The sequence below is a fragment of the Rhinolophus sinicus genome, linkage group LG01 (genome assembly GCF_036562045.2).
Source record: "Rhinolophus sinicus isolate RSC01 linkage group LG01, ASM3656204v1, whole genome shotgun sequence".
In the NCBI taxonomy this organism is placed as follows: domain Eukaryota; kingdom Metazoa; phylum Chordata; class Mammalia; order Chiroptera; family Rhinolophidae; genus Rhinolophus; species Rhinolophus sinicus.
The window spans coordinates 61,843,902-61,869,801 of NC_133751.1; the positions used below are offsets into that span (position 1 = coordinate 61,843,902).

A 25,900-nucleotide genomic window follows, 5' to 3' on the forward strand; every position below is an offset into this window, starting at 1 on the left:
TCACACACACACACACACACACACACACACACAGTCACACACACACACAGCAATATTATTCAGGTTAAAAAAAAAGGAAATTTTTCTACAACATGGATGAACCTTGAAGAAGTTATGGGAAGTAAAATACACTAGTTTAAAAAGGACACGTATGATTCCTCCTGTATGAGGATCCTAGTATAGTCAAATTCATTGAGACATAAAGTAGAATGGTGGTTGCCAGGGGCTGGTGGAAGAGGGTAATAAGGATTTAGTGTTTAATGGGTATAGTTTTCAGAAAGGAAAGATGAAAAAGTTCTAGAGATACACGATGGTGATGGTTGCACAACAATGTGAATGTACTTAATAAAACAGAATTGTATACTTAAAATGGTTAAAAACATAAATTTTATATTATATATTTTGCTGCCTTGACAAAATGCCACAAACTGGGTGGCTTAAACAACAGAAATTTATTTTCTCATGGTCCTGGAGGCTGGAAGTCCAAGATCAAGGTGTTGGCAGGTTTGGTCTCCCCTGAGGCCTCTTGGGCTTTCAAATGACCACCATCTTTCTGTGTTCTCACAAAGCCCTTCCTCTGTGTATGTTTATCCCTGATGTCTCTTCCTCTTTTTAAAAAGACAATAGTCCTATTGGATTAGGGCCACACCCTTATGGCACAATTTAACCTTAATTACCTCTTGAAATGCCCTATCTCTAGTGACTTCACTGGAGATAGAGGAGCTGCCTCAAGATGGCTCACTCAGATAGCTGTTTGCTGAAGACCTCTGTTCTTTGCTGGCTGTTGTCAGGATTCCTCAGTTCCTCATCCTGTGTACTTCTACTCACAGCATGTACCTAGCTTCTCCCAGAAGAAATTATCCAAGAGAGACTCAAGTACTGTGCCTTTTGTGATCTAATCTCCAATCACACACTGACCATTCTACTTTTCATTAGAAGCAAGTCACAAAGTCCATACCATACTCCATGGATGGGGAATTAGATGCCATCTTTTTAAGGGAGGAGTATAAAAAAAAAAAAGTGTGAAAATATTTTGATACCACTGCAGGAGGAGATATATTTCCAGAACTAGAATTACAGGGAAATATAGACATGAATATATTAAGGTCCTTCACATATTTTGCAAAACTAATATTCAAAAAGATTGTATCAAGTTATGCTTTCATGAACAGAATGAGAATTAATCAATTTCATTCGTCAGGACGAATGATTTTCTCTTTTGTGAATTGTGTTTTTATGAATTTTTCATCTCCTGAAGTACTCTGTTCCTTCTGGATTCCAATTACATGTATATTATACCATTTGATGTTTTCCTTTAGCTTTTGGTTGCTCTGTTCTGTTTTTTACCCATTTTATTTTTTCTCTTCCGTATCAGTTTATGTAACTTCTATTGACTCATTTTCAAGTTCCATGACTTTTTTTTCTGCTGTGTAGAGTCTACTAATAAGCCTCTTTAAGGTATTTTTCATCTCTTACTGAATTTTTTATTTCTAGCATTTCCATTTGATTCTTTCTTATATCGTGTTTCCCCGAAAATAAGACCTAGTGGGACAATCAGCTCTAATGTGTTTTTTGGAGCAAAAATTAACATAAGACCCAGTCTTATATTATGTTAGATAAGACCCAGTCTTATATTATAGTAAAATAAAACCAGGTCTTATATTAATTTTTGCTCCAAAAGTTGCATTAGAGCTGACTGTTCGGCTAGGTCTTATTTTCGGGGAAACATAGTAGTTGACATTTCTCTGCTGAGATTATCTGATCATGAATGTTGCCTATTTTTTCCATTAGATCCTTTGACATCTTAATAATTGTTATTTTAAATTCCCTGTAAGATAGTTCCAACGTCTGTGTCATATTTTTGTCTGGTTTTGATTATTGCTTTGTGTTTTCAGATTTTGATTTTTCTTGCCATCTTGTATATGTTCCCCCCTGTTATATGTTGAGGCCTTAACCCCCAATGTGATGATATTTAGAGATGGGGCCTTTGGGAGGTAATTAGGCTTAGATGAATTCACGAGGGTGGGGCATTCATGATGGGATCAGTGCTCATCTAAGAAGAGACACCAGAGAGTTTTGTTTCTCTCTCTCTCTCTCTCTCTCTCTCTCTCTCTCTCTCTCTCTTTCTCTTCACCATATGAAGACTCTGGAAGAAGATAGCCATCTGAAAGCTAGGTAGACAGCTCTCATCAGAACCCAACTATTCTGGCATTCTGATCTTGGACTTCCCAGCCTTCAGAAATGTGAGAAATAAATGCCTGCTGTTTAAGCCTCACAGTTTATGGCATTTTGTTATGGCAGCCTGAGCAGACTAAAACAACCTCATAATCTTTCATTTAAAGTCAGATATGTAATATAATAGATACTGAGGAAATATATTTTATCTGTAAAGATAAGCATGACTTTCCTTCTGCTAGGCCCTTAGTAATATTGGGTATTTGTGTTAGTTTTGTCTGGAGTTGAGTTGGGTTTGAAGTTTATTGTTACTATGGTTAACTTTAGTGCACCACAGGCTTCAAATTTCTCTAGTGACACCTTGTGTGGACTATTTGCCAGAATGTTTCTCTCAGTGTCTGCTCTACACTTCGCTTCATGTTTCTCTGCTTTGTTTTTAGTCTTCCTTTTGAACTGCTCCCCAGAAAGAAACTGTCTTTTGCAGCTTTCCTCGCTGTATTCCATTCTTATTTTTACTTGATGCTTATTACAGTGGTTATGGGGGTGGGGGTAAGGAAGTCATAGTTCTCTGACGTTTTAATTGATTCAGTTTTACTCAGACATTGTCAACCTGCTTCTTGTGGGCCTTCACTAGTGTTTCCTGCCCCTCCTCTAGATCTAGTGCTGAGCCAGAACCTATTCCTGACTTTTTCTCAGGGTAAATACTTTTTTTCCTGTTTTCCTCCCCCAGTGGACATGGGCTCACACCAGTACCTTAAGGATATAGTTTTTGTTTCAATTATCCGTGTAGATTAAGCTTCTAGTTCCATAGGGAAGATAGATGGGTTTGGGCAGCATTTTGGCAGTAATTTTTATTCTCCTTCATCCAGCCATCCCTGTGAGGAAAATTTTCACAGGATTTTCTCTAATTTTTCTCATGAGCTTCTGGTGAGATTCTCATAGGAAAACCCTGCAAAAAGGTGCAAACTCCCTGGGACTTCACTGTATAACACCAACCCATACTCAGCCTTTAGCAATTTATTATAATTTTACTGTTGATTCTTATTACTGGCTTATATGGCACCTGGAAGCACCTGCCTCGGTTAACCAAATGCTCTGATTCTGTTTTTTCCATATAGAATCTTGTCTCTCCCTAAATTTTGGGTTACATTTTTGCCCTGGGAGCAGTTATTTTAAGGGTTCAAGAATCATTATGAGTTTGCAGTTTGTCCAGCATGATTTTATTGTAAGGGTGGGAATAGCTCTCCTCATAGCTCTCTACATCTCTGACATGAAACCAGAATTCACCTCTATAATTTTTCATATGCAATTTCTGGTACTCAACAAAAGTGACCAAATACACAAGTTTGCTGAATACAAGGTCAACATACAAAATCAACTGAATGTCTATATACCAGCCACAAACAATAAAAAATATTTAAATGATAAAATTTATCATCAAATTATATCAATACCTAAAAAGAAACCTCATGAAGGTGTGATATTTCTACCCAAAAATCTGATAAAAAATATTGAGAGACAGTGAAGAATATAAAAATACATGGAAGTATATACTAAGTTCATAAATTGGAAGGCTCAATAATATAAAAATGACAATTTCCCCCAAATTGATCTATCAATGTAAGGCAATCCCAGTTGAGGCCCTACCAGACTCTTGTGGAGATTAGCAAGCTCATTATAAAATGTGTATGGAAATGTAAAAGGCTAAGCATAGTCAAGTCATTCTTGAAGAAAATGATGTGGAAGGACTTGCTCTAGTAGATATCAAGACTTGTCATAAAGCTATAATAATTAAAAGAGTGTGGCATTGACCCAAGGGTTGGCAAACGAAAGACAAATGGAGGAGAATAGAGAACCAGAATCATATATACACATGTGTGCACACTTGGTTTTTGGAACACCTGACACTGCTGAGTAGGGAAAGGAATTAATTTTCAATAACTGGGTTTAGTCAATTGGATATTTATATGAGAAAAAGTGAAACTTAACTCCCTACTTCACACCTCAGTTTTATGTGGGTTGTAAATCTAAATGTAAAAAGCAAAATCTAATGCTCCTAGGAGATGATAGGGGATAATATATTCATGACCCTAGGGAAGGCAAGCATTTCTTAAATGAAACATTAAAACCTTAAGGATATTAAAGGAACATATTATTAAATTAACTTTTAAAAATTAAAGGAAAATTATTAAATATATAAAATATTGAAGAAAAATTAATAAATTATTTTAAAAATAAAAGTATCTGTTTCTCAAACATTATCATTAAGAGAGCAAAAAGACAAGTCACAAATTGGGAGAGGATATGTTTAACCTGCCTAACCATAAAAAAGGATCATGTCTAGGATACATAAGAAACTCCTACAAATAAATAAGAAAAGAATAGAAAACTGAATAGAAAAATAGGCAAACAATTCCATCAAAGCATAAAAGAATATCCAAAAGCCTAATTAACATATTAAAAAGTGCTCAACTTTATTAGTTATCAGAGAAATGCAAATTAAACCACAATGCAATACCATCACATGCTCATCAGTACAGTTATAATTGAAAAGACTGTAGATTTCAAATATTGCCAAGGATGCAGAACACTGCTGATGTGTAGGTAAATTTGGAAAAATCTTTGGCATTTTCTAGTAAGGCTGAACATATGCTTACTATACTAATAATCTGTTGCTGCATGATAGCAATATTGTTTTAGTGGCTTAAAGCAGTAAACATGTTCTCTCATTCTTTTTGTGGGTCAGGAATTTGACAGTAGCTTAACTATATGGTTTTGGGCTCAGGGTCTCTCATGCGTTTACAGTCACAATATTAGCTCCTCTGAAGACTTGACTACAGTTAGAAAATTTCCTCTCAAGATGGCTCACTCACATGACTAGAGTCATAGATTTAGGTTCCCCCCTTTTGAAGGGAAGAGAGTCGAAGAAATTATGGAAATACATTAAAATTACCACACATACCCTATGACTAAACAATCTGACTCTGAGTTATAAAAGCAAAAATGGGTGGGTGTGTGGTCCTCCAAACATTTAAAAGAATGTTTATAGCATCATTATTCATAATAGCCAAAGAATAGAAACAAATCAAATGTCTATCAATAATAAAATGGATAAATTGTGGTATATTCTAAGAATGGAATACTACAGAAATGAAAATTAATAAACTAAACATACATGCAAAACCATAGATGAATCTCACTAATATTGAGCAAAAGGACAAACTCCAAAAATGTGTACTGCATTGTTTCCTTTGTATAAATGTTAAATGAGACAAAACCAATCTACAATGTAAGAAGTCAAGATGATGGTTACCTTTGGAGAGGAGAAAGGAGGGAATGATTAAGAAGATTAAGAGGAGTTATGAGGGGGAACTTCTGAAATGGCGATACTGTTCTATAAATTGCCCAGAATGGTGGTTGCAAAGGTGTGTTTACATCATAATAATTCATTAAGCCATACACCTCTGATTTGTGCACATTTCTGAATTGTCTTATACTTCAAATTTGGAAAGTTTAAAAAAGACACGAAGGAAAGAAAAAGTACTCTTCATGCAAAAACAAAACAGTCTGTCTGTGTGTGAAATTTGGCTTGCAAGTAGCCAGTTTGTAATATCTGCAATAGAAGATGGTAAATATGATCTTTGGCAGGCCTCAAGGCATATGGGTTATTGTAGACTTTGGTGATAGCATAAATCTATTCCTGTAGCATTTAGAATTGTCTAATGTTGGTTCTGGAAAAGACCTTCTGAATTGTTTTACCCAGTGATTTTTCAAATTGACCTGTCTGGCAGAGGCAACACCTTAGGTACTTCAAAGAATGTCAGAGCTTCTCAAAGCACAGTATGAAAACCACTGAATACCACTAGTCTAATTTATTTGCACTACAAATAAAGAAACTGAGGCTTAGGGAGACTATGTTACTTGTTTAGAGTTAAACAGTCATGCAGTGGCAATGTCCTGAGATTCACTCCCATCTGATGGTACCATGAGTATGCTATGATGTCCTGCTCTGGAAGCCAGAAAAGGGAAATTACACATCTCAGGACCATGGTCTTTGGAGTACAAACTCTCCTACTCTGTCACTTGAGGTGGTGGCAAACCAAAGTTACCAAAGAGAAGCTGAGATAGGAAATGTGTTGGAGAATGTCCCACTTAGGGACTACCCTGGAGAATGCCCTACTTGGTAACAAAGATGTGGGGCACTCTCTCACGCAGCTCACCCTTCAACTATTTTCTCAACTTTGGCTGCACATTAGAACCAACTGGGAACTTAAAAAAAAAAAAAAAAAATACTGCTTCTGGAGAGAGATCCAAGATTGCAGAGTAGATAAACACTGTGCTTGCATCCTCCCATGACCACATTAAAATTACAACTAAGTTATAGAACAATCAACCTGGAGAACCATCTGAAGTCTAGCTGAACAGAAATTTTATAACTAAGGATATAAAGAAGAAGCCACAATGAGACTGATAGGAGGGGTGGAGATGCAGAATGGACCAGCCCTACACCTATGTGTGATGGTTGAGAATCAGTAGGGCTATCTTGGCCACAGAGGTGTCCCCCAGAGGAGAGAACAACCCCAGTTCCACACTGGGCTCCCCAGCCTGGAGTACCTGTCTTGGAAAGAGGAGGACCAACGATATCTGGCTGTGAAAAACAGTGATGATTCTAACCGTCCTGGTGGGACAGAAGGCTGCAGGAAACCCAGATGTTTCCTTAAAGGGCCTGTGCACAAACTCACTTGCTTGCAGGCACTTAATTTGGCTCCAGCAGAAGGACAGTGACTTGGAAGGCATCACAGACATATAAGGAGAGACTGAATTGTGTGGGTTCAGGGCGAGGACCAGAAGGACAGTAGCCATTATTCCTGTGTAGAATCATCCTCCAGTGCAGCTGGCAGGCAGGCACCATCTTTCCTGTGTTGAGCCCTCCCCTACATGGCCAAATCTGAATCTGCATTGGTCTCATGAATTCCACTTGCTCCACCCTGGTGACTTCCTGAGACCCCCAACTCACCTAACTCATCTACCACAGGAAGCTCTATCAGCTGCTGAGCCTTACAGGACCTAGAAGGCAGCAGCAGGTCTCGGGGTGCCATGGGCTTTTTTCAGAGATACCCCAGGTCCAGTACTGGTGAAAGCCATCCTCAGTTTACAGCATGGCCTCTCCCTTGCACCTCCAGGTCCAGCCCAGGCAGCAACCAACAATGGATCACTTTGTAGCTCCTACCAGGTAGTCTCTGGCTGGTCATAGGCAGTGGCTGACCTGGATCTGAACTGGAGCCCCTCCCATGAGGCCCCAGAACCAACATACCTGGAGGTCAGCTTCAGATTACAGCAGAGCATTATCCAATTAGTCCCACAAGTGGCACAGTCAAAGGTTAGGCTCAACAGGCACCAGAGCCAGCTGGGGCAAATCCCACTCTGTGGGGCAAGCCCCCCGCAAAGCAGTTCATAAGCTGAGGATGTGGCCAAACCCCACAGCCAGTCAGCCCGAGGGTCAATCCCACTCACTGATGTGCCAATAGCAACCAAAGATCAACTATAACAGGAGGGAGGGCACACACAACTCACACAAGGGATACTCCTGGAGCACCTGGTGCAGGTTACAAGGGAGACTGTGCCACTGGGCCCCACAGGACACCTACTACATAAGGCCACCCAGCCAAGACTGGGAGACATAGCAGATTTACCTAATATATAGAAACAATCACAGAGAGGCAGCAAAAATGATTAAACAAAGAAATATGTCCCAAATGAAAGAATAGGAGCGAACTCCAGAAAAGGAACTAAACAAAATGGAGGCAAGCAACCTACCACATAGAGTTCAAAACAATGGCTATAAAGACACTCAAGAAACTTAGTGAAAACTTCAACAAAGAGATAGCAAGCATAAAAAAAGGACAGAAACCATAAAAAGAACCAGTGAGAAGTGAAGAATAATTGAAATTAAGAATGAACCAGAAGGAATCAACAGCAGTCTAGATGAAACAGAGGATCAAATCAGTGATTTAGAAGACAAGGTAGCAGAAAACACCCAATTGGAACAGCAAAAAGAAAAAGAGAATTTAAAAAAATGAGGATAATGTTAAGAGACCTCTGAGACAACATCAAGTGTGTAATGACATTCACATCATAGGGTACCAGAAGGAGAAGAAAGAAAACAAGGGATTGAGAACATATTTGAAGAAATAATGACTGAAAACTTCCCTAACTTGGCAAAGGAAATAGGCATTACAAGCCCAGGAAGCTTAGAGAGCCCCAAACAAGATGAACACAAACAGGCCCACACCAACACACATTACAATTAAAATGGCAAAGGTTAAAGATAAAGACAGAATCCTAAAAGCAGTAAGAGAAAAGCAACTAGTTATTTACTAGGGCACTCCCATAAGTTGTCAGCTTATTTTGCAACAGAAACTTTGGCATGAAATATTCAAAGTGATGAAAAGCAAGGACCTACAAGCAAGACTACTCTACACAGCGAGGCCATCATTTAAAATTGAAGGAGAAATAAAGAGCTTCCCAGACAAGAAAAAGCTAAAAGGACTTCATCACCACCAAACCAGTATTATAAGAAATGTTAAAGGACTTCTTTAAGAAGTGTGTGTGTGTGTGTGTGGGGGGGGGGGTGGAGTAGAAGAAAAAACACAATGATGAATAATAAAATGGCAATAACTATGTATCTACCAATAATCACTTTAAATATAAATGGATTAAATGCTCCAATCAAAAGACACAGGGTAGCTGAATGGATAAAACAGGACCCATACATATGCGGTCTACAAGAGATCCACTTGAGATCGAAAGACACACAGTGACTGAACGTAAAGAGATGGAAAAAGATATTTCATGTGAATAAAAATAAAAAACAAGCTGGGTAGTAATACTTATATCAGACAAAATAGACTTTAAAACAAAGGCTATTATAAGAGACAAAGAGGGACGTTACATAACGATGAAGGGATAAATCTAACAAGAGGATACAATCCTTGTAAACATTTATGCACTTAAATATATAAAGCAAATATTGACCAACTTAAAGGGAGAGACTGACAGTAATACAATCATACTAGTGGACTTTAACACCCCATTGACAACCATGGAGATATCTTCCAGACAGAAAATCAACAATGAAACAGTGGCCTTAAATGACACACTAGACCAGATGGATTTAATCGATATTTTTAGAGCATTTCACTGCAAAGCAGTAGAATATACATTATTTTCAAGTGCACATGGAACATTTTGCAAGATAGACCACATGTTAGGCCACAAAACAAGTCTCAACAAATTTAAGAAGACTGAAATCATATCAAGTATCTTCTCTGACCACCATGATGTGAATCTAGAAATCAATTACAAGAAAAAAACTGAAAAACACACAAACACATGGAGGTAAAATAACATTCTACTAAACAATGAATGGGTTAACAATGAGATCAAGAAAAAAATCAGAAGATACTTTGAGACAAAAGAAAATAAAAACACACCAACCCAAAATATATGGACACAGCAAAAGCAGTTCTAAGAGGGAAGTTCATAGCAATACAGGCCTACCTCAAGAAACAAGAACAATCTCAAATAAACAATCTGACCCTACACCTAAGGAAACTGGAAAAAGAATAGCAAACAAAGCTCAAAGTGAGTAGAAGGAAGGAAATAATAAAGATCAGAGTGGAAATAAATGAAATAGAGTCTAAAATAACACCAATGAAACCAACAGCTGGTTTCTGGAAAAGATGAACAAAACTGATAAACCTTAACCAGACTCATCAAGACAAAAAGAGAAAGGACCCAAATAGATAAAATCATAAATGAAAGAGAAGTGACAACTGACACTACAGAAAAGCAAAGGATCGTGAGGAAACATTATGAACAGTAACATGCAACAAATTGGACAACCTGGAAGAAACAGATAAATTCCTATAAACATACAATCTTCCAAGGCTGAATCAAAAAGAAACAGAAAATCTGAACTGACCAATTACAACTACTAACGAAATTGAATCAGCAATCAAAAAACTCCCAATAAACAAAAATCCTGGACTGGAAAGCTTCACAAGTGAATTTTACCAAACATTCAAAGAAGAATTAACACCTATTCTTCTCAAACTATTCCAAAAAATTCAAGAAGAGGAATAACTTCTAAGTCACTTTACGAGGTCACCATTACCTTGACTCCAAAACTCAATGAAGATGTTACAAAGAAAATTAGAGGCTGATATGCCTCGTAAACATACACGCAAAAATCCTCAACAAAATATTCGCAAACCAAATTCAGCAATACAGTATAAGGATCGTATACTACGATGAAGTGGGATTTATTCCTGGTATAAACTGTTGGTTCAATATCTGCACATCAATTAACTTCATACACCACATAATCAAAATAAAAAAATAAAAATTATATGGTCATATCAATAGATGCAGAAAAAGCATTTGACAAAATCCAGCATCAATGTATGATAAAAACTCTTAGTATAGTGGGAATAGAGGGAACATATTTGAACATAATAAAGGTCATATATGACAAATCCACAGCTAATATCATACTCAATGGGGAAAAGCTAAAAGCCTTCTCTTTAAATTTAAGAAAAAGAGAAAAATGCCAACTCCCACCACTTTTATTCAACATAATATTGGAAGTCCTAGCCACAGCAATCAGACAGAAAAAAGAAATAAAAAGCATCCAATTGGAAAGGAAGAAGTAAAATGTAATTATTTGTAGATGACACGATAATATATAGACAGAACCCCAGAGAGTCCACAAAAAACCTAGTAGAACTGATAAATGAATTCAGTGAAGTAGCAGGATAAAAAAATGAATATTCAGAAATCAGTTGCATTTTTATATACCAATAATGAACTGCCAGAAAGAAAAAATTTGAAAACAATCTCATTTACAATTACATACATAAAAAAAATTCCTAGGAATAAATTTAACCAAGGAGGTAAGAGACCTGTACTGAAAACTATAAGACACTGAAGGAAGATATTGAAGAAGATACAAATAAATGGAAGCATACACCATGCGCATGGATAGGAAGAATTAACAAGGTTAAAATGTTCATACTATCCAAAGCAATCTGTAGATTCAATGCAATCCCTATCAAAATACCAACGACATTTTTCACAGAACTAGAATAAACAATCTTAAAATTTATATGGAACTACAAAAGACCCTGAATAGCCACAGCAATCTTGAGAAAGAACAAAACTGGAGGTATTATGCTACCTGATGTCAAACTGTACTACAAGGCTATAGTAATCAAAACAGCATGGTACTGGCATAAAAACAGAAACATAGATTGAGGAACAGAATACAGAGCCCAGAAGTAAATCATTGCCTATATGGTCATTTAATCTATGACAAAAGAAGCAAGAATATACATTGGAGTAAAGACAGTCTATTCAATAAATGGTGCTGGGAAAACTGGACAGATACATGCAAAAAAAAAAAAAAAAGAAAGAAAGAAAGAAAGAAAGAAACTGGACCACCTTCTTATACCATATACAAGAATAAACTCTAAATGGATTAAAGACTTAAATGTAAGATCCGAAACCATAAAAACTCCTAGAAGAAAACACTGGCAGTAAAATCTCTGACATTGCTCTTAGTGATATTTGTTCTGATCTATCTTCTTGGGCAAGGGAAACAAAACAAATGGGACAACATCAAACTAAAAAGTTTTCATACAGCAAGGGAACCATCAGCAAAATGAAAGATAGCCTACTGAATGGGGGAAGATATTTGCCATTGATACATCTGATAAAGGGTTAATATCCAAAATTTATAAAGAACTCATAGAAAAAGCAGAGAAGCATGTGATTTCACTGATATGTGGTATATAAACCAAAAATAACAAAAGAACAAGACAAACAAATGAGAAACAGAAACTCATAGACACAGACAATGGTTTGGTGGTTGCCAGAGGGTAAGGGGGGTGGGGGATGGGGGGTGGGAGATGAGGGTAAGGGGGATCGAATATATGGTGATGGAAGGAGAACTGACTCTGGGTGATGAACACACAATGGGATTTATAGATGATGTAATACAGAATTGTTCACCTGAAATCTATGTAATTTTACTAACAATTGTCACCCCAATAAATTTAATAAAATAAAATTAAAAAAAAAAAAAAGAACTCATAGAACTCATAGAATTCAACACCTCCCCAAAAAAATCCAATTAAAAAATGGGCAGGAGACCTGAATAGACATTTTTCCAAAGAGAGCATACACATGGCCAATACACATATGAAAAGATGCTCAATGTCACTTATCAGATAAAATTCAGATAAAGCCACAATGAGATATCACCTCACACATGTCAAAATGGCTATCATCAATAAATCAACAAACAAGTGTTGGCGAGGATGTGGAGAAAAGGGAACCCTTGTGCACTGTTGGTGGGATTGCAATTGATGTAGCTGTATGGAAAACAGTATGGAGCTTCCTCAAAAAAATAAAAAATAGAACTACTATATGACCCAGCAATCCCACTTCTGGGTATTTACCCGAAGAAGTCCAAAACACTAATTTGAAAAGATATATGCATCCCTATGTTCACTGCAGCACTATTTACAATAGCCCAGATATGGAAACAACCGAAATGCCCACCAACAGACAACTGGATAAAGAAATTGTGGTACATATATACAATAGAATATTACTCAGCCATAGAAACAATGAAATCTTACCATTTGCAACAACATGGGTGAACCTAGAGGGCATTATGTTAAGTGAATTAAGTCAGACTGAGAAAGACAAATACCATACAATCTCATTTAAATGTGGAATCTAGAGAACAAAATAAACAAACAAAACAGAAACAGACTCATAGATACAGAGAACAAACAGATGGTTGCCAGAAGGGACGGAGATTGGGGAGCTGGGTGAAAAAGGTGAAGGGATTAAGAAATACAAATAGGTAGTTACAAAATAGTCACAGGGGTGTAAAGTACAGCATAGAGAATATAGTCAATAATGTTGCAACAACTATGTATAGTGCCAGGTGGGTACTAGCCTAATCGGGGGGATCACTGAATAAATTATATAAATGCCTAACCATTATGCTGTATAACTGAAACTAATATAAAATAATACTGAATGTCAACTATAACTGAAAATAAACAAATAAATACATTTTTAAAAAGGAAGAAAATTACAATGAGATGCCTGTTGGAATGGCTAAAATTAAAAAGACTGACATCATGTATTGATAAGGATATAGAAGAACTAGGGAGCTGATACTGCTTGTGGACATGTAAAATGGTACAACCACTTTGGAAAATAGTTTGTTGGTTTCTTCTAAAGATAAAAATACACTTACGTATGAATAGAATAGTCATTCTCTTCCTAGATTTTCACCAGAGAGAAATGAAACCATATGTTCACACAATGTCTGGTACAGGAACATTCACACAGTTTTATTCATAATAGCCCCAAACTTGAACAACTCAAATGTCTACCAACAGATGAATGGATAAGAAAATTGTGGTATCCAGGCCTTGAAATCCTACTCAGAAAAAAAATAATGAACTATTGATACACTCAATTGTATGGATGAACATCAAAATAATTATGGAAAGAAGCCATACAGAAAAGAAAACAATCTATATGATTCCATTTATATAAGACGCTAGAAAATGCAAACTAAGCAAATCAGTGATTGCCTAGGGAGACGGGCAGCGAGGATTTATAACAGGGTTCCAGGAAACTTTGTGGGACAAATGGGTGTTTCAGATCTTGATGTTGGTATCAGTTTCATGGGCGTAGACATATGACAAGGCTTATTAAATTGTACATTTTAAATATATGCAATTTATTTTATATCAATTGTACCTTAATAAAGTACTTTAAAATATAAAAAAATATATATATACTACTTCCTGGGCTTCCCCATAGACTAATTGAATCAGGCTCTCTGGAGTGGCCTGGGAAGAACTGGATATTCTGACCCTTACTGAGCTTTACTGAGATGTGCATGGATTGAGCTCATCATCTCAGGGGAATCTGAACAGTAAATTGGGCCTTGCCATAAGAGGAAGAAACACCAGAGAGAAAAGTAAATATCTCTGATGGTAGCCAAATTTCAGGGTCTCTACCTTTATTTCTATGACCTCATCTCTATGGTTCCAGCCTCAAGATTGAAGCCCCCCATTTGTCCCTGGTTTCTCTCTTTATAATAAAATACTGAGAAAAACAGATTCTTAGGCGTTGGGTGACAAGTGCAATTAAAATACCTTGGTCTCATGTCTGATTTTGGCAGAATATGGAGTCCACACCTCTGCTTAGAATGAGTAGATCCCAGCAAGACGCTTCTCTGAGTGAGGTCACCTTAGAGATGCATTAGTTCTGTATTTCTCTGTCCAGTTAGGAGAACTTCACTTCTTCCTAATGTGGGTCCTTTTCACCTTTGAACTGTAGAATGCCAGAGGTGGGAAGTACCAAAGAGGTTAGCTCATCCAGTTTCCCTTTTGGTAGATAAAACATTCTCGGCCAAAAGTGACTTACATAACATCACACCAGCCGTCAGCAGAAATGTCTTGGCATAAACACACTAGCTTGTTTCTACACCCAATTCTCACTCTTTTGTCTCAAAAGTATATACTGAAGATACAGAAAAGCACATAAAATAGTATAATCAGCACCACTTATCTTATATCACCTAAATTTAACTGATTTCACATTTTTAGTGTATTTGTTTCATACATAAAATGAAATAAAATATCACTGAGTCAGCTAAAATCTCTCCCAATCCATTCCTCTCCTCCCTTCCTCAGGAGTAATGACACTCTAAGATTGGTGAATCCCGTTCCCCTGAATGTTTTCTGTTCTCTCTCTCTCTCTCTCTCTCTCTCTCTCTCTCTCTCTCTCTATATATATATATATATATATATATACAGATAGATAGATATATCTTTCATATATATATATATATCTTCCATAATATGACAAAATTCTATAAACGGTATCTTTTAATTTCTTTATTCATATAACATTATATTTTTCATATTCATCCACGGTATAGATCTAGTTAATTCATTTTAACAGTGGCATATTATCTTTTTTTTTATTAGTTCCAGGTGCACAAAACAATGTAATAGTTAGACATTTATCATTTGTATCCCTCACACTGTGTCAACCTCACTCCCCCCACTGATAAACCCCATCTTACTTATTTATTTCCCTCAGTGGAAAGCTGTTTCTAAGTTTTGCACAAATTGCTTTGCAATAAATATCCTTACACATGTGTGCACAAGAGTGAGAATTTCTATAGTGTGGGAGACCTAGAAGGGAAATCACAAGGTCCTAGGATATGTGTACCTTCAATTTTATGAGGTTTTGCCAAATTGTTCTCCAAAGTAGTTGAACTAATTTATACTTCTCACATTTTTATCAACACTTGGTTGACTTAGATTTTTACATTTTAACCAATTTGCCAGACATGAAATAGCATTGTTTTAAATTTATGATTTCTGGTGACTAGTCAAGTTGAGTGTCTTTTAATATGCTTAATAGTGAAACAGATTTGCTCTTATGTGAATTCCCTGTTCATCTCCCTTACTATTTGGGTTGTCTCCTACTTACTTTTTAGGAGATTTTTTAATGTATGCTGGTTATAATTTTTTACCTTTTAAATGCATGGTAAATATCTTTTTCCAGTCTGTGGCCTGTTTTTTCATTTTGTATATGTTGTCGTTTGTTTACAGAACTTTTCAATTTAATATAGTCTTATGTGTCAGTCTTTCTTAATGAATTATTCTTTTTTTGTTTAAGAATTCATTCAAGTTTATATAGGTATTCCACCATATATTCCTTTAAAAGCTTGAAATTTTTAGTTTAGCATTTAGATTTTACTTAGTTTGGAATTTTGTGTGTGGTATGAAGAAAAGATACAGGCACCTCTTTTATTGTGTTTCACAGATGTTGTGATTTTTTACAAATTAAGGGCAAGACCCACCACAAGCAAAAAGACTGACCCCCTGTATTACAATACTTGCTTTATTGTGGTGGCCTGGAACCGAACCTGCAATATCTCTGAGGTATGTCTGTACATCTTATCTTTTTAACATAACAAACACTAATTGTCCCAGCATCACTTATTGAATAGTTTATGGTTGTCCCATTGAATTATAATCCTGTTATATATCAAGTTCCCATTTATATGGGTGTCTACTTCCATAATTTCTTTTATGTTCTGCTTGTCAGTTTGACTATCTATATGCAAATGCCACATTGTTTTAATGGCTTTAGCTCTTTATCACTTGAAGAAGCAAATTCCCCCTTACTCCGTATTTTCTTCAATATTATCTTGACTATTTACCACTCTGTAATTTCCATTTAACTTTAGGAAAGGCTTGCTAAATTCTGAGGAGGGTTTTCAGATTTTTGTTAAAAATATATGGAATTTATTCATTAATTTGAGGAAAATTATCCATAGTGATACTGTGTTCTTATCCATAAACATCATAATCTTTGCATTTATTCAAATATGTAAAAAATGTTTTCACTAACTTTTAACAATTTTTTCCATAAAGCTGTTCCACATATATTGTTAGGTTTATTTGTAGTTACTTTATAGATTTATAGCTATTGAAATGTATATTTTAGAGTCATATTTTCCAAATGGATGTTGCTGGTATATATAAATGCCAGTGACATGAATATACTGACCTTGTTTCCAGCAACCTCTTGTTAGTCCTTATGTATAATTACTGGATTCTCGTCAGTATTCTGTGTAATCATGATACTTTAATAACAACACCTTTATTTTTTATTTTCAGTCTTTTTATTTTCTTATTGTGCTGGTTAGAATATCCAGTCTAATGTTGAACAGGAGTGGTAATAATGAACATATTTGCTCCCAAACTCCTATCACTAGATTCCACCACCTCTTGCTTTTAGCCCTACTCCGAGATGAATTCTCTTGTTATATCCTACTAACCAAGAAGTAGGTCTCCCAGTTCCTACTGACCCAGACTTCTCTATATAGGTATGCAGCTCTTACCACCCTCATTCAGTCAATTGCACTTAACAAAGTTGTCCAACAATCCGTAGGCATTTCATTTAGATGGTCCACTATTCTTGCAGGTACAATGTGTCTGAAGTGATTCAAAACCTTTCTATATATGTTCTTTAAAGGCATCACCATCCACCCAGGCTCAATAGTCAGAAATTTATATTCTTCTCAATTCCCACACCTAATGTATCACTGATCTTGTCGGTTCTAGATTTTAAATATCTGCCAAAGTATTCTCTCCTCTCCATTCCCAACACCAATGACTGGCTTGAGGCCTCAGTACCTCCCACCTATAGTTAACAGTTTCCTGTCTTCCCTGCCTTTCATCTCAATTCTCGCCTACCTTTCTCACTGCTGCTAAGTTTATCTTTCTAAAATGCATGTCTGATCGTGTTTGCCTGGCTTAAAACCCTTTGCTAGCTCCCCATTGTCTACTGTTCTCTAAAGTCTGTTGTCTACAGTGTTAGTTCTCCAGGTGGTCATTCAAGCCCTTTATTTACCCTGGCTAGCTCTATAACACACTGTCCTACCATTCCCCACCTTGTGCTACAGTCTAGCAAATCTGAAGTGCTTATGTTCAGCTATGCTATTTCCTGGTGCTATGATTTTTTGTACTATCTGGTCTCTCTGCTTAGATTGCTCTGGCAGTAGTATTCATTATCAAAGCCAGCTCATATGTCACTTCCTCCAGGAATTATGGATACAGAACTCAAGAAATATTTATTGAGCACTACCTATATGCCAGGTACTATGCGAGGTGCTAGGCATACAAAAATGAATAACATATACAATCATACCTCAGTATCCCAAAGGGGATTGGTTCCAGACACCCCACAGTTACCAAAATCCATGGATGCTCAAGTTCCTTAGCGGCCCTCCATATCTGCAGGATTTGGTCGGTTGTATTCACGGATGTGGGACCTGTAGATATAGACGGTGGTCTGTATTCCAAATGTTGCATCATCAATTAGCTACTTTCATTTCTTGCCTCCCTTTAGCTTTACTGCCTGGAGCATGATTTTTACTTACACATTTTTCTTTTCTCCATTTTCGATAAATACACATGTGGGTAAACAAACATCACATTTTTCTCAAATAATAATGTTTCTAAAAAATATTTACAAACATTCATGGACACAGTTTCAACTAGGAAGTGTGATTATAAATGATGAGATCCTAAGCTCAGTACTTTGTGGTTAGTCCCTGAACCAGTCTACATAAAGAAGCACAATATGGCTAGGATTGTGATTAAGGATGTATGCTCTTAAGGCCTGAGTTTGCATCTCAGCTCTGCTACTTACAAGCTGGATGACTCAGAGTAATTGAACCTTTGTGCCTCAAGTTCTTGAGCTGTAAAATGAGGACAATGACAGTCTCTGCCTTATAATGCTGTTGAGAGAATTATTGAAGTTAATACAAAAAGTGCTTGGAATAGTACCTAGCACAATGTGTTTAATAAACGGTAGACATTACTATTACTTTGTACATGAGTACACTTTTATCTCAGTCACTATTAGCAGGTCAAGTGACTTTTATGTCGATATCTAGCAATGAAAGAACTGTTTGTTGCTCTGAGCCAAATGTGTACTCTTATCTAATTTTTAATGAACCACTGGCACATGTTGGCAGAATGACTGGCCCAGGAGAGCTCATGGCAGTGTAATGGAATTTCCTTTATGTAAAACTAAATGACACATGTGGAAAGAAACTGCATTGGCACACACTGATAGAGTCAGCTAGCTATAAATACATATCGAGACACAGCTAGGCGAGAGTGTATAGCGTAATAGCTAACAGCACAAGGTCTGGAAACAGACTGCCTCACTTAGACTCATAACTCCACTACTTACTAGCTTTGTTACCTCAGGCAAGTTACTTCTTTGTATCTCAGCTTTCACATCTGTAAAATGGGATTGTGTGAATTTTACACAGATATTGTGTGAATTTAATGAGATAATGCATCTAAAGCCCTTGAACATTGCATGGTACATACTGTATATAATAAGTGGTAAAGAAAGAAGATACATGTAGTAAACAGAGAAACATATAAATAAAGTTAATCTTAAGCAGTCACTCCATGAAAAGCAATGGAGGTATATGTTCAATTGAATAAGTGATTCTTAAGAGAAAAATAGGAAAATTCTAGTTCTTCTGCACTTAGGATAATCTTTGTTAAAGGCATTTTTTTTTGTTCCTATAGAAGTCTCCAACATATTCCCCAATTATGTTTAGTTTCGACCACCAGGGTTCACCAAAATATGTTCCATGGAACATTTGCCCTGAGATATGTGTGAGAAAAAGGGGCTTTATGGTAGAATAATGCTGAGAAATGCTTATGATGTAGTCCTTGGAAATTCAAATGTACACTAGCACCCTAAGGGTTCTATAAGTCCTGAAAAAATGTTTTGTTTAATTTAATCCAGCATTTCTTGAATTTATTTGATCACAGATCATTCCCACACCCCCATATACGACTTATTAACATTCCATGGAACCACTGTCCCATGGAATAAACATGGGGAAATGCTGGCTTCAATGAATATTAAAACGACCTTTATACCAAAACAAGGGCTGAGGGGCATGGGATGCAGGTGTGGGAAGGAGAGGGCTCATACTTTTTTAGACTGGAATTGAAAATTTGCCTAGAACAATTCACAAAGCCAGGAACCACACAAATTCCTTAGGGTCACAAACAGTCAAACAGGACAATGTTCCTGGCAGCATGGGCAGGGTCTCTGGAGTGGGGAAGGGGAGCACCCCTCACTCACACTGTATCCTGCTGCTGTGCTGGGATCCCACTGTGGAAGATCTAGGCTCCTAAAAGTATTGTAGCACCTGACTTTGGTCATGACTTCCTGCATTTACTTCTTACTTTCTGGAAAAGAAGCTACAAGAAAAACATTTAAAGCGAAGAGGTCCAATTGGGGAACCAGAAGACAGACCCAGGAACAGAAGGGGAAGAGGGAAGATAGGCAGAAGGAAGTGGGTTGAGACCTCCAATCAGATTCAGGACAAGGATGATTCTCTGGGCGGAGGCAGGATGAGGTATCTAATGACTTCAGTGAAGAGAACCCTTCACAGCAGAGCAGAGCAGGGATACATTTAAGAGAAATAATACTAACTTATAATGTCAGTGACCAGAATGGAAACTTCCTGAGGGGCCGAAACCATGTTTAATGCATCTTCATAATTCTTTTCTTGGGAAAAACAGATGGTGGCTGGGAGGGAGGAGAATTGTGCTGTTACAGAAGGGGATGCACAGTGAAGACTCCTCGATAAGGGATAGGTGTGTAAAATGGCTTGCTATCTATTTACATAGATTTTCCAAGTTAATGTTGTTGGTTGGTTGGTTCCTGAAGGCAAGTGTGCCTTCCTCCTCTATTTTTCTTTACCTTTCTCTGTGGGTTCCTGCAAACAAGGGAGACTGAATTATGTCCCAGGTGGCCTGGTGTAAAGAGACCTAGAATCTTTGACTTTGGGAGGGCTGAGGTCTGTGAGAGGCTGCTGAGCTGCATGCAGGCTGGGAAATCATAAAAAGGAATATGCTGACAGTAACAATGCCTACTACGGGTAGTGGGAACAGGATTTTTTCTTATTTCCATTAATTTGTATTTTTTCTAACTTTTCTATAATAAGCACCTGTTACTTTTGTAATTGTGGAAAATTAAGTTTATTTCTCTAGTTCATACCCTACATCTTTAGTTTCTGGAAAACATGACACTATGTGCAAACTTCATTATTACTGTGTTTTTAGTGGGGGAAAAAGAAACAAAAAAAAAACCCGAATGTTTTTCCAAGCACGTATGAGTGAATGAAAATAAAACGCAGGAAATACTCCCTAGAGAGTTTATTTACAAAATTCTACTACAAAGAGAGGGAGTGACATCAGGGGTAAGCTTTTCCGAGAACTTCTGGAGGAAAATAGTTAACGTTTTCCAGGAGATGGCGTTTCGGTGGGGAGAAATACCTGGCAGCCTGCAGAGGGGCGGGGGCAGGTAGCGGGGGCAGGTAGGAAAGGTGGCCGCGGCTCGGAGGCCGAGGGCGGAGCAGGAAACGGCGGCGCCGGTGCGGGAGGCGGAGCCGCGGGAGCGCCTCAGGTGGGGATGAGCCCGCCGGTACCCGCCCTCGGACCAGGGCCGGCCTTCCCTCCTTGCTGCGCACAGTGAGGGGGAAGCGGAGGGATTGCTGGAGAAGTGCGGTGTCCACGGGCGGCAGCTGATTAGAGAGACACAGTGCGCCAGAGCCCCTGAGCTTAAGGGGCCAGAGAGGGGCCATCATGGGCCCCGAGCTACCTGCGCCTTGGCTGCTGCTCTTCACCTGGCTCCCAACAGGTGAGCCGTGGGGAAATGGGTCCCACCCTGGCGCCCAAGGAGATGGGAAGCCATTGTTGCCTGGCCTTGCTGAACTGGCCACAGGCTGGGCAGTGGAGGCCTGGGCTGTGGTCTGGCTGCGCCAGGAGGTGCAGGGACTGGATCGAGTTTCTGCCTGTGGGAATCTGTTGTTTTTCTCTTTTATTAATTAGCCCAGGCCCTTCAGAAACAGGTGCAACTCAGAAATCCGGAGCCTCTAGGCTTCCCCTGCTGCAGTCATTAGGCCTGTAAAGCTGAATTGATAGGTGCGGTAACACCACTTTTACAATTCCTAATTACTTTTTCCTTTCATCCGATACTTGCTTTTAGGTTTTAGGTATGGCACAACCTAAATGTTAGCCAGAAATACATTTATTTCACAACTGCGACATTATAATGTGCCCTCAAGTATATATAATGGGTGTTCGATATGATTCAGAATCTATTTTACGGTACCACAACACGTAGCTCTTTGCTAGCTAGCTTCAGGGTCACTTTCCTACTTTCTTGATATCCACCCACTTCCCTAACTTCTCCCTCGCTCAATGTCTCCCCATCAGGTGTCCACCCACCCACCCACTCCTTCATTTGCAGTCTCCAAGCCCATCCCCTGTCTGCTTTGGAAAGCATAGTTTTGTGTGTCTCAGTTTTTATCTCTTGGGAATATGACAGGAGTGTGTATCTGCATGAGTGAAACCAAGTAGGAAAGGAGAGCTGAATAATAGAATGTGCAGGCTCTTCCAGCCGTTTTCAGTTAGGATGTAGGTATGATCTTTTGCAGGATCATTTCTCTTCAAATTTCTGTCCTGTTTCATTTTCCCTGTCCCTCCTCCCCACAACTTACCTCTTTGTCAGTGGGAGGTCAGCTCAATTGGCCCACAGACCAATCTGAGTCTTGTATTTCTTTGAGAGAAAAGATACAATTCCATTTTTACAAGCTTCATAGGACATGGAAATCACTCAAATGTAACGAAATCTCATTCTACAGTAACTTAAGCTAAATGTTGAGGGAGCGTGGGAGGGAGGATCGCAAAAGGGTGGAAAAACTAGAAAACTGGTATCCCTAAGGTCTTCTAGCTTACCGCATTTTCTGCAGGATATAAGGCCTACAAATTATCTGAAGCTGACAAGACTAGATGTTGGATACCCGTGATACACAAGGCAATGGACTAAATAAACCTCACCTAAACTGAAGTGCCTGAAATTCCACTAGAGCAGTCATCAGTTTGGACTATGAAAGCAAAATCATAAAAATCCCCCAGTTTTGCAGTTTTCTCTCCTGTGCTTTGTATGTTCAGCTCCAAGTCCACAGCAGGTAGGGATTTCTGAAGCTACTTGAGCTGCCTTTTTAGGAAAATAGAGGTCTACTCACAACTCTGCCGCTGGGTACAATATCCCCAGAGTGCTCCTGAGCTGAAGGGCCCAGAGAGGAGCCAGCATAAACTTTGTAAACAGCAGTCATCCAGGTCAATAGGGTAAGAAAAGAAGCCTTACATACAAAAATCCCATTGGGGTATAAACCCCAATCCTTAAATCACCAGCATAATGTTTTAAAAGCTATTCAATTTTTATGAAGAATATTGAACACTGAACATTTTTCAAATACAGTGATGATAACCAAAGGGTATATTCTTCTAGTAAGCAAGTTGCTCAACGGACAGGGACTTCAGAAAGCTGAGCTCTAGGTGTTCTTGCGCCAGCCGTGCAGTGGGCGCAGCCAGGATACTGAAATAATACAGACTGCTGTGTTTGCCTGGCATTCTTTAAATGGAAGCCTGCCTGCATGACACATTTTAGAACCAGAGAATGCTAGATGTGGATAAAGTCCTAAGTGAGCATCTCTCATTTTTATTTCAGAGGTGAGAAATTGAGATTTCAACTCAATTTCTGTTTTGACTCGAACACTTTGAGGGGGAAATAGCTCTTTGAGCAGAAATTTTCCCTGAGTATGTATAGGAAATGTAAATAAATTGCATTCAGCTGTTTAATGTGCATTTGGATTTTGCATCTGTGATGTTCGTTTGTCAACTTACTGAAGTGCTGAAAGCCTCTGGTAAAGTGGGATGATTATAGTATATATCTCATAAGCTTTTTGTGAAGATTAAATGAAATGAAGGGTTTAAAACACTTCATACATTGCCTGGAACAAAGTGAAGGCTTAATAAATGTACGCCACGGTGGTAACGGTAATCGTGATTTAGACCCGAGTAGGATTATTGAAAGCTATCTTTAAAGAAGCAGTTTAGGTTCCCTATTCTCCCTTCCCCTACAGCTAAGAAACTGTAATTAGTAGTCAGAAGACTATCAGGTTGGATTTCAGAATCTGCCTCTTACTAGTTGTAATTTTGGAGGAATCACTTAATCTCCCTTAATCTAGAAAACGGGCAGAATCCCTGACAAGCCTCTTCCCTCCCCACTCCGCTCTCCCCGCCCAACAAGACCAACTCTCATTGGGGTGGGGATTAAGGTCGAGCACTGTGTCTGCAACGTGGTCATCACTCAGGAAATATTGGGTCCCTCCCCACTGGACTCACTTCTTTATTTTTAAACCAATCTTACTAAAATGTCTCTAAGATCAGACTGGTGAAGATCCGCTTCCTCTCTCACTCCCACCCAGTATGTACCAAAGCAATGTTTTTCAAACTTTTTTTCACAGCTCCCAGTAAGAAATACCATTTATATGTGACATGTGCACACATATATATAAGATTTATAAAGTAGAAACAGGGTATACACACACACACACACACACACACACACACACACACCCTTCCTATGTTGGATAAAAGAATAACAAATTGACATTAAATATTTTAATAACATTTAAATTGATAGAAAATATTCCCCAAATTAACAATATTAAAGAGAAAAATCCAGTCAGGTTAGTTTCCCAAAATCCACCGCAAACTGCGCTAAGAATCTCGGAAAACCCTAATACTAGAGCATGTTCTTTCTGGTCTTTCACTCTTCTGTTTCTAAAGAAGAATCAACCCAATCTGATTAGCATCCAAGTTTCTGCAATTGAAAGTACGGGCCACTCGTGAATTATGTCAGATGTGGGTACTTGCTCTTTCGTGTGGCGTGGGGCGCCTGATGAAGCCTCTGAGGTCAGGGAGTCCTGGAAAGTCACCACAGTCCCTGTGCTCTGAGCTGTGAAGAAATCAGTTGTCAGAGATTTTTGTTTTTGTTCTTTTTTTCTCTAAAAAGAAGTCAATTTTTATCACACCAGTGATACTTGCTCCTTAAAACAAACATTAAGGTAAGGCTAAAGTAAGTACCTGCAGCCCTTTTTGTGTTATTGGCTAACAGCTCTGGTTACCTTCATCCAATCTCAAAGTTTATTCCTGAAAGTTCAGTTTCTACCCCATTCCCACGCCCACCTCCCACCCCCAAATTTTAAAAGGTTATGTGTCATTTGTGCTTTTGTGAAAAAATTTTAAGATCGTAAGAGTGGTGTTAACTTATAGATCCACACAGCTGTCAACGTGTAATATCATTCTTTGGGAAATCAGCTGACTCCTAAGGGACAAGATTCTTAGAAAGCATCTAAAGCTAGTAATTTTCACTCAGTGGTAAGGATGAAGGTTGGGATCATACTGAAGACTTAATGGCATCTTGATCCCTGACATAGTAGATAGTAAAGTGGAGTTTCTCAGGCTGAGGTGGGTATAGGTAGTGGATGGGAGGCTGCACTCAGCTCCTCCCTTGTTCCCACGGGGGCCCCCTGAAGTACCTCCCTAGAATCCCAGTGCTCTGCTGAACACAAGCAGAAATCACTCTCAGTCCCTGTTTTCCCCTCCCGGCCAGTTTTACAGATAAGGAAATCTGTGTCCAGGGAAGTCACACATCTCAGTTGGACACAATGAAATTAGTTTGAGAGCTGGGACCAGAACGCTGGCACCCTCACTCTTAGTCCATTGCTCTTTCACCTGTTTCATGCTGTGGAGCTGGTTCGTTTTGTGCAACTGGATCCTGGTATGCAGAAATAGAAATAGTTTGCCTCTTGGATGTCTAACTAAATGCTACTTATTAAACATCTTGCCCCAACAACAATGCAGTAGAATAACACGGTGGGTAATTAATGTATTGTCTGCCTAGGTTTCTTTCAACCTAAGACTTTATTTCTTTGTTTGAAGGCCTTGAGGGAGAAATAAAATTGAGTGTTTTTAAGAATCAGGAAGACTGGGATCATGTCATCTTTCTCCAGTCCTTATTTCTGTATCTTCTGATGTATAAATTTTAGGGTAAGATGGGGTCAGAGGAAAGCAGTTTGGACACTTTCTTCATTTCACAAACCTGGTTAATCAAGTTTTGATTCTAGGATCTGCCCACTCTTTTCTATTCCCAG

General features: G+C 38.2%; 1 protein-coding gene across 5 annotated transcripts in view; it reads left to right on the forward strand.

Moving 5' to 3' along the window:
• Positions 1-21,282: 21,282 nt before the first annotated feature.
• Positions 21,283-25,900, forward strand: part of ILDR1 (immunoglobulin like domain containing receptor 1) — a 39,122-nt gene continuing 34,504 nt past the window's right edge. For all 5 annotated transcript variants that reach the window (XM_019714051.2, XM_019714052.2, XM_019714054.2 and 2 more), the window contains exon 1: positions 21,283-21,534. In XM_019714051.2, coding sequence (XP_019569610.2) covers positions 21,480-21,534 — 55 coding nt within the window. In that variant the 5' untranslated portion in view covers positions 21,283-21,479. The remainder of the gene's footprint in view (positions 21,535-25,900) is intronic.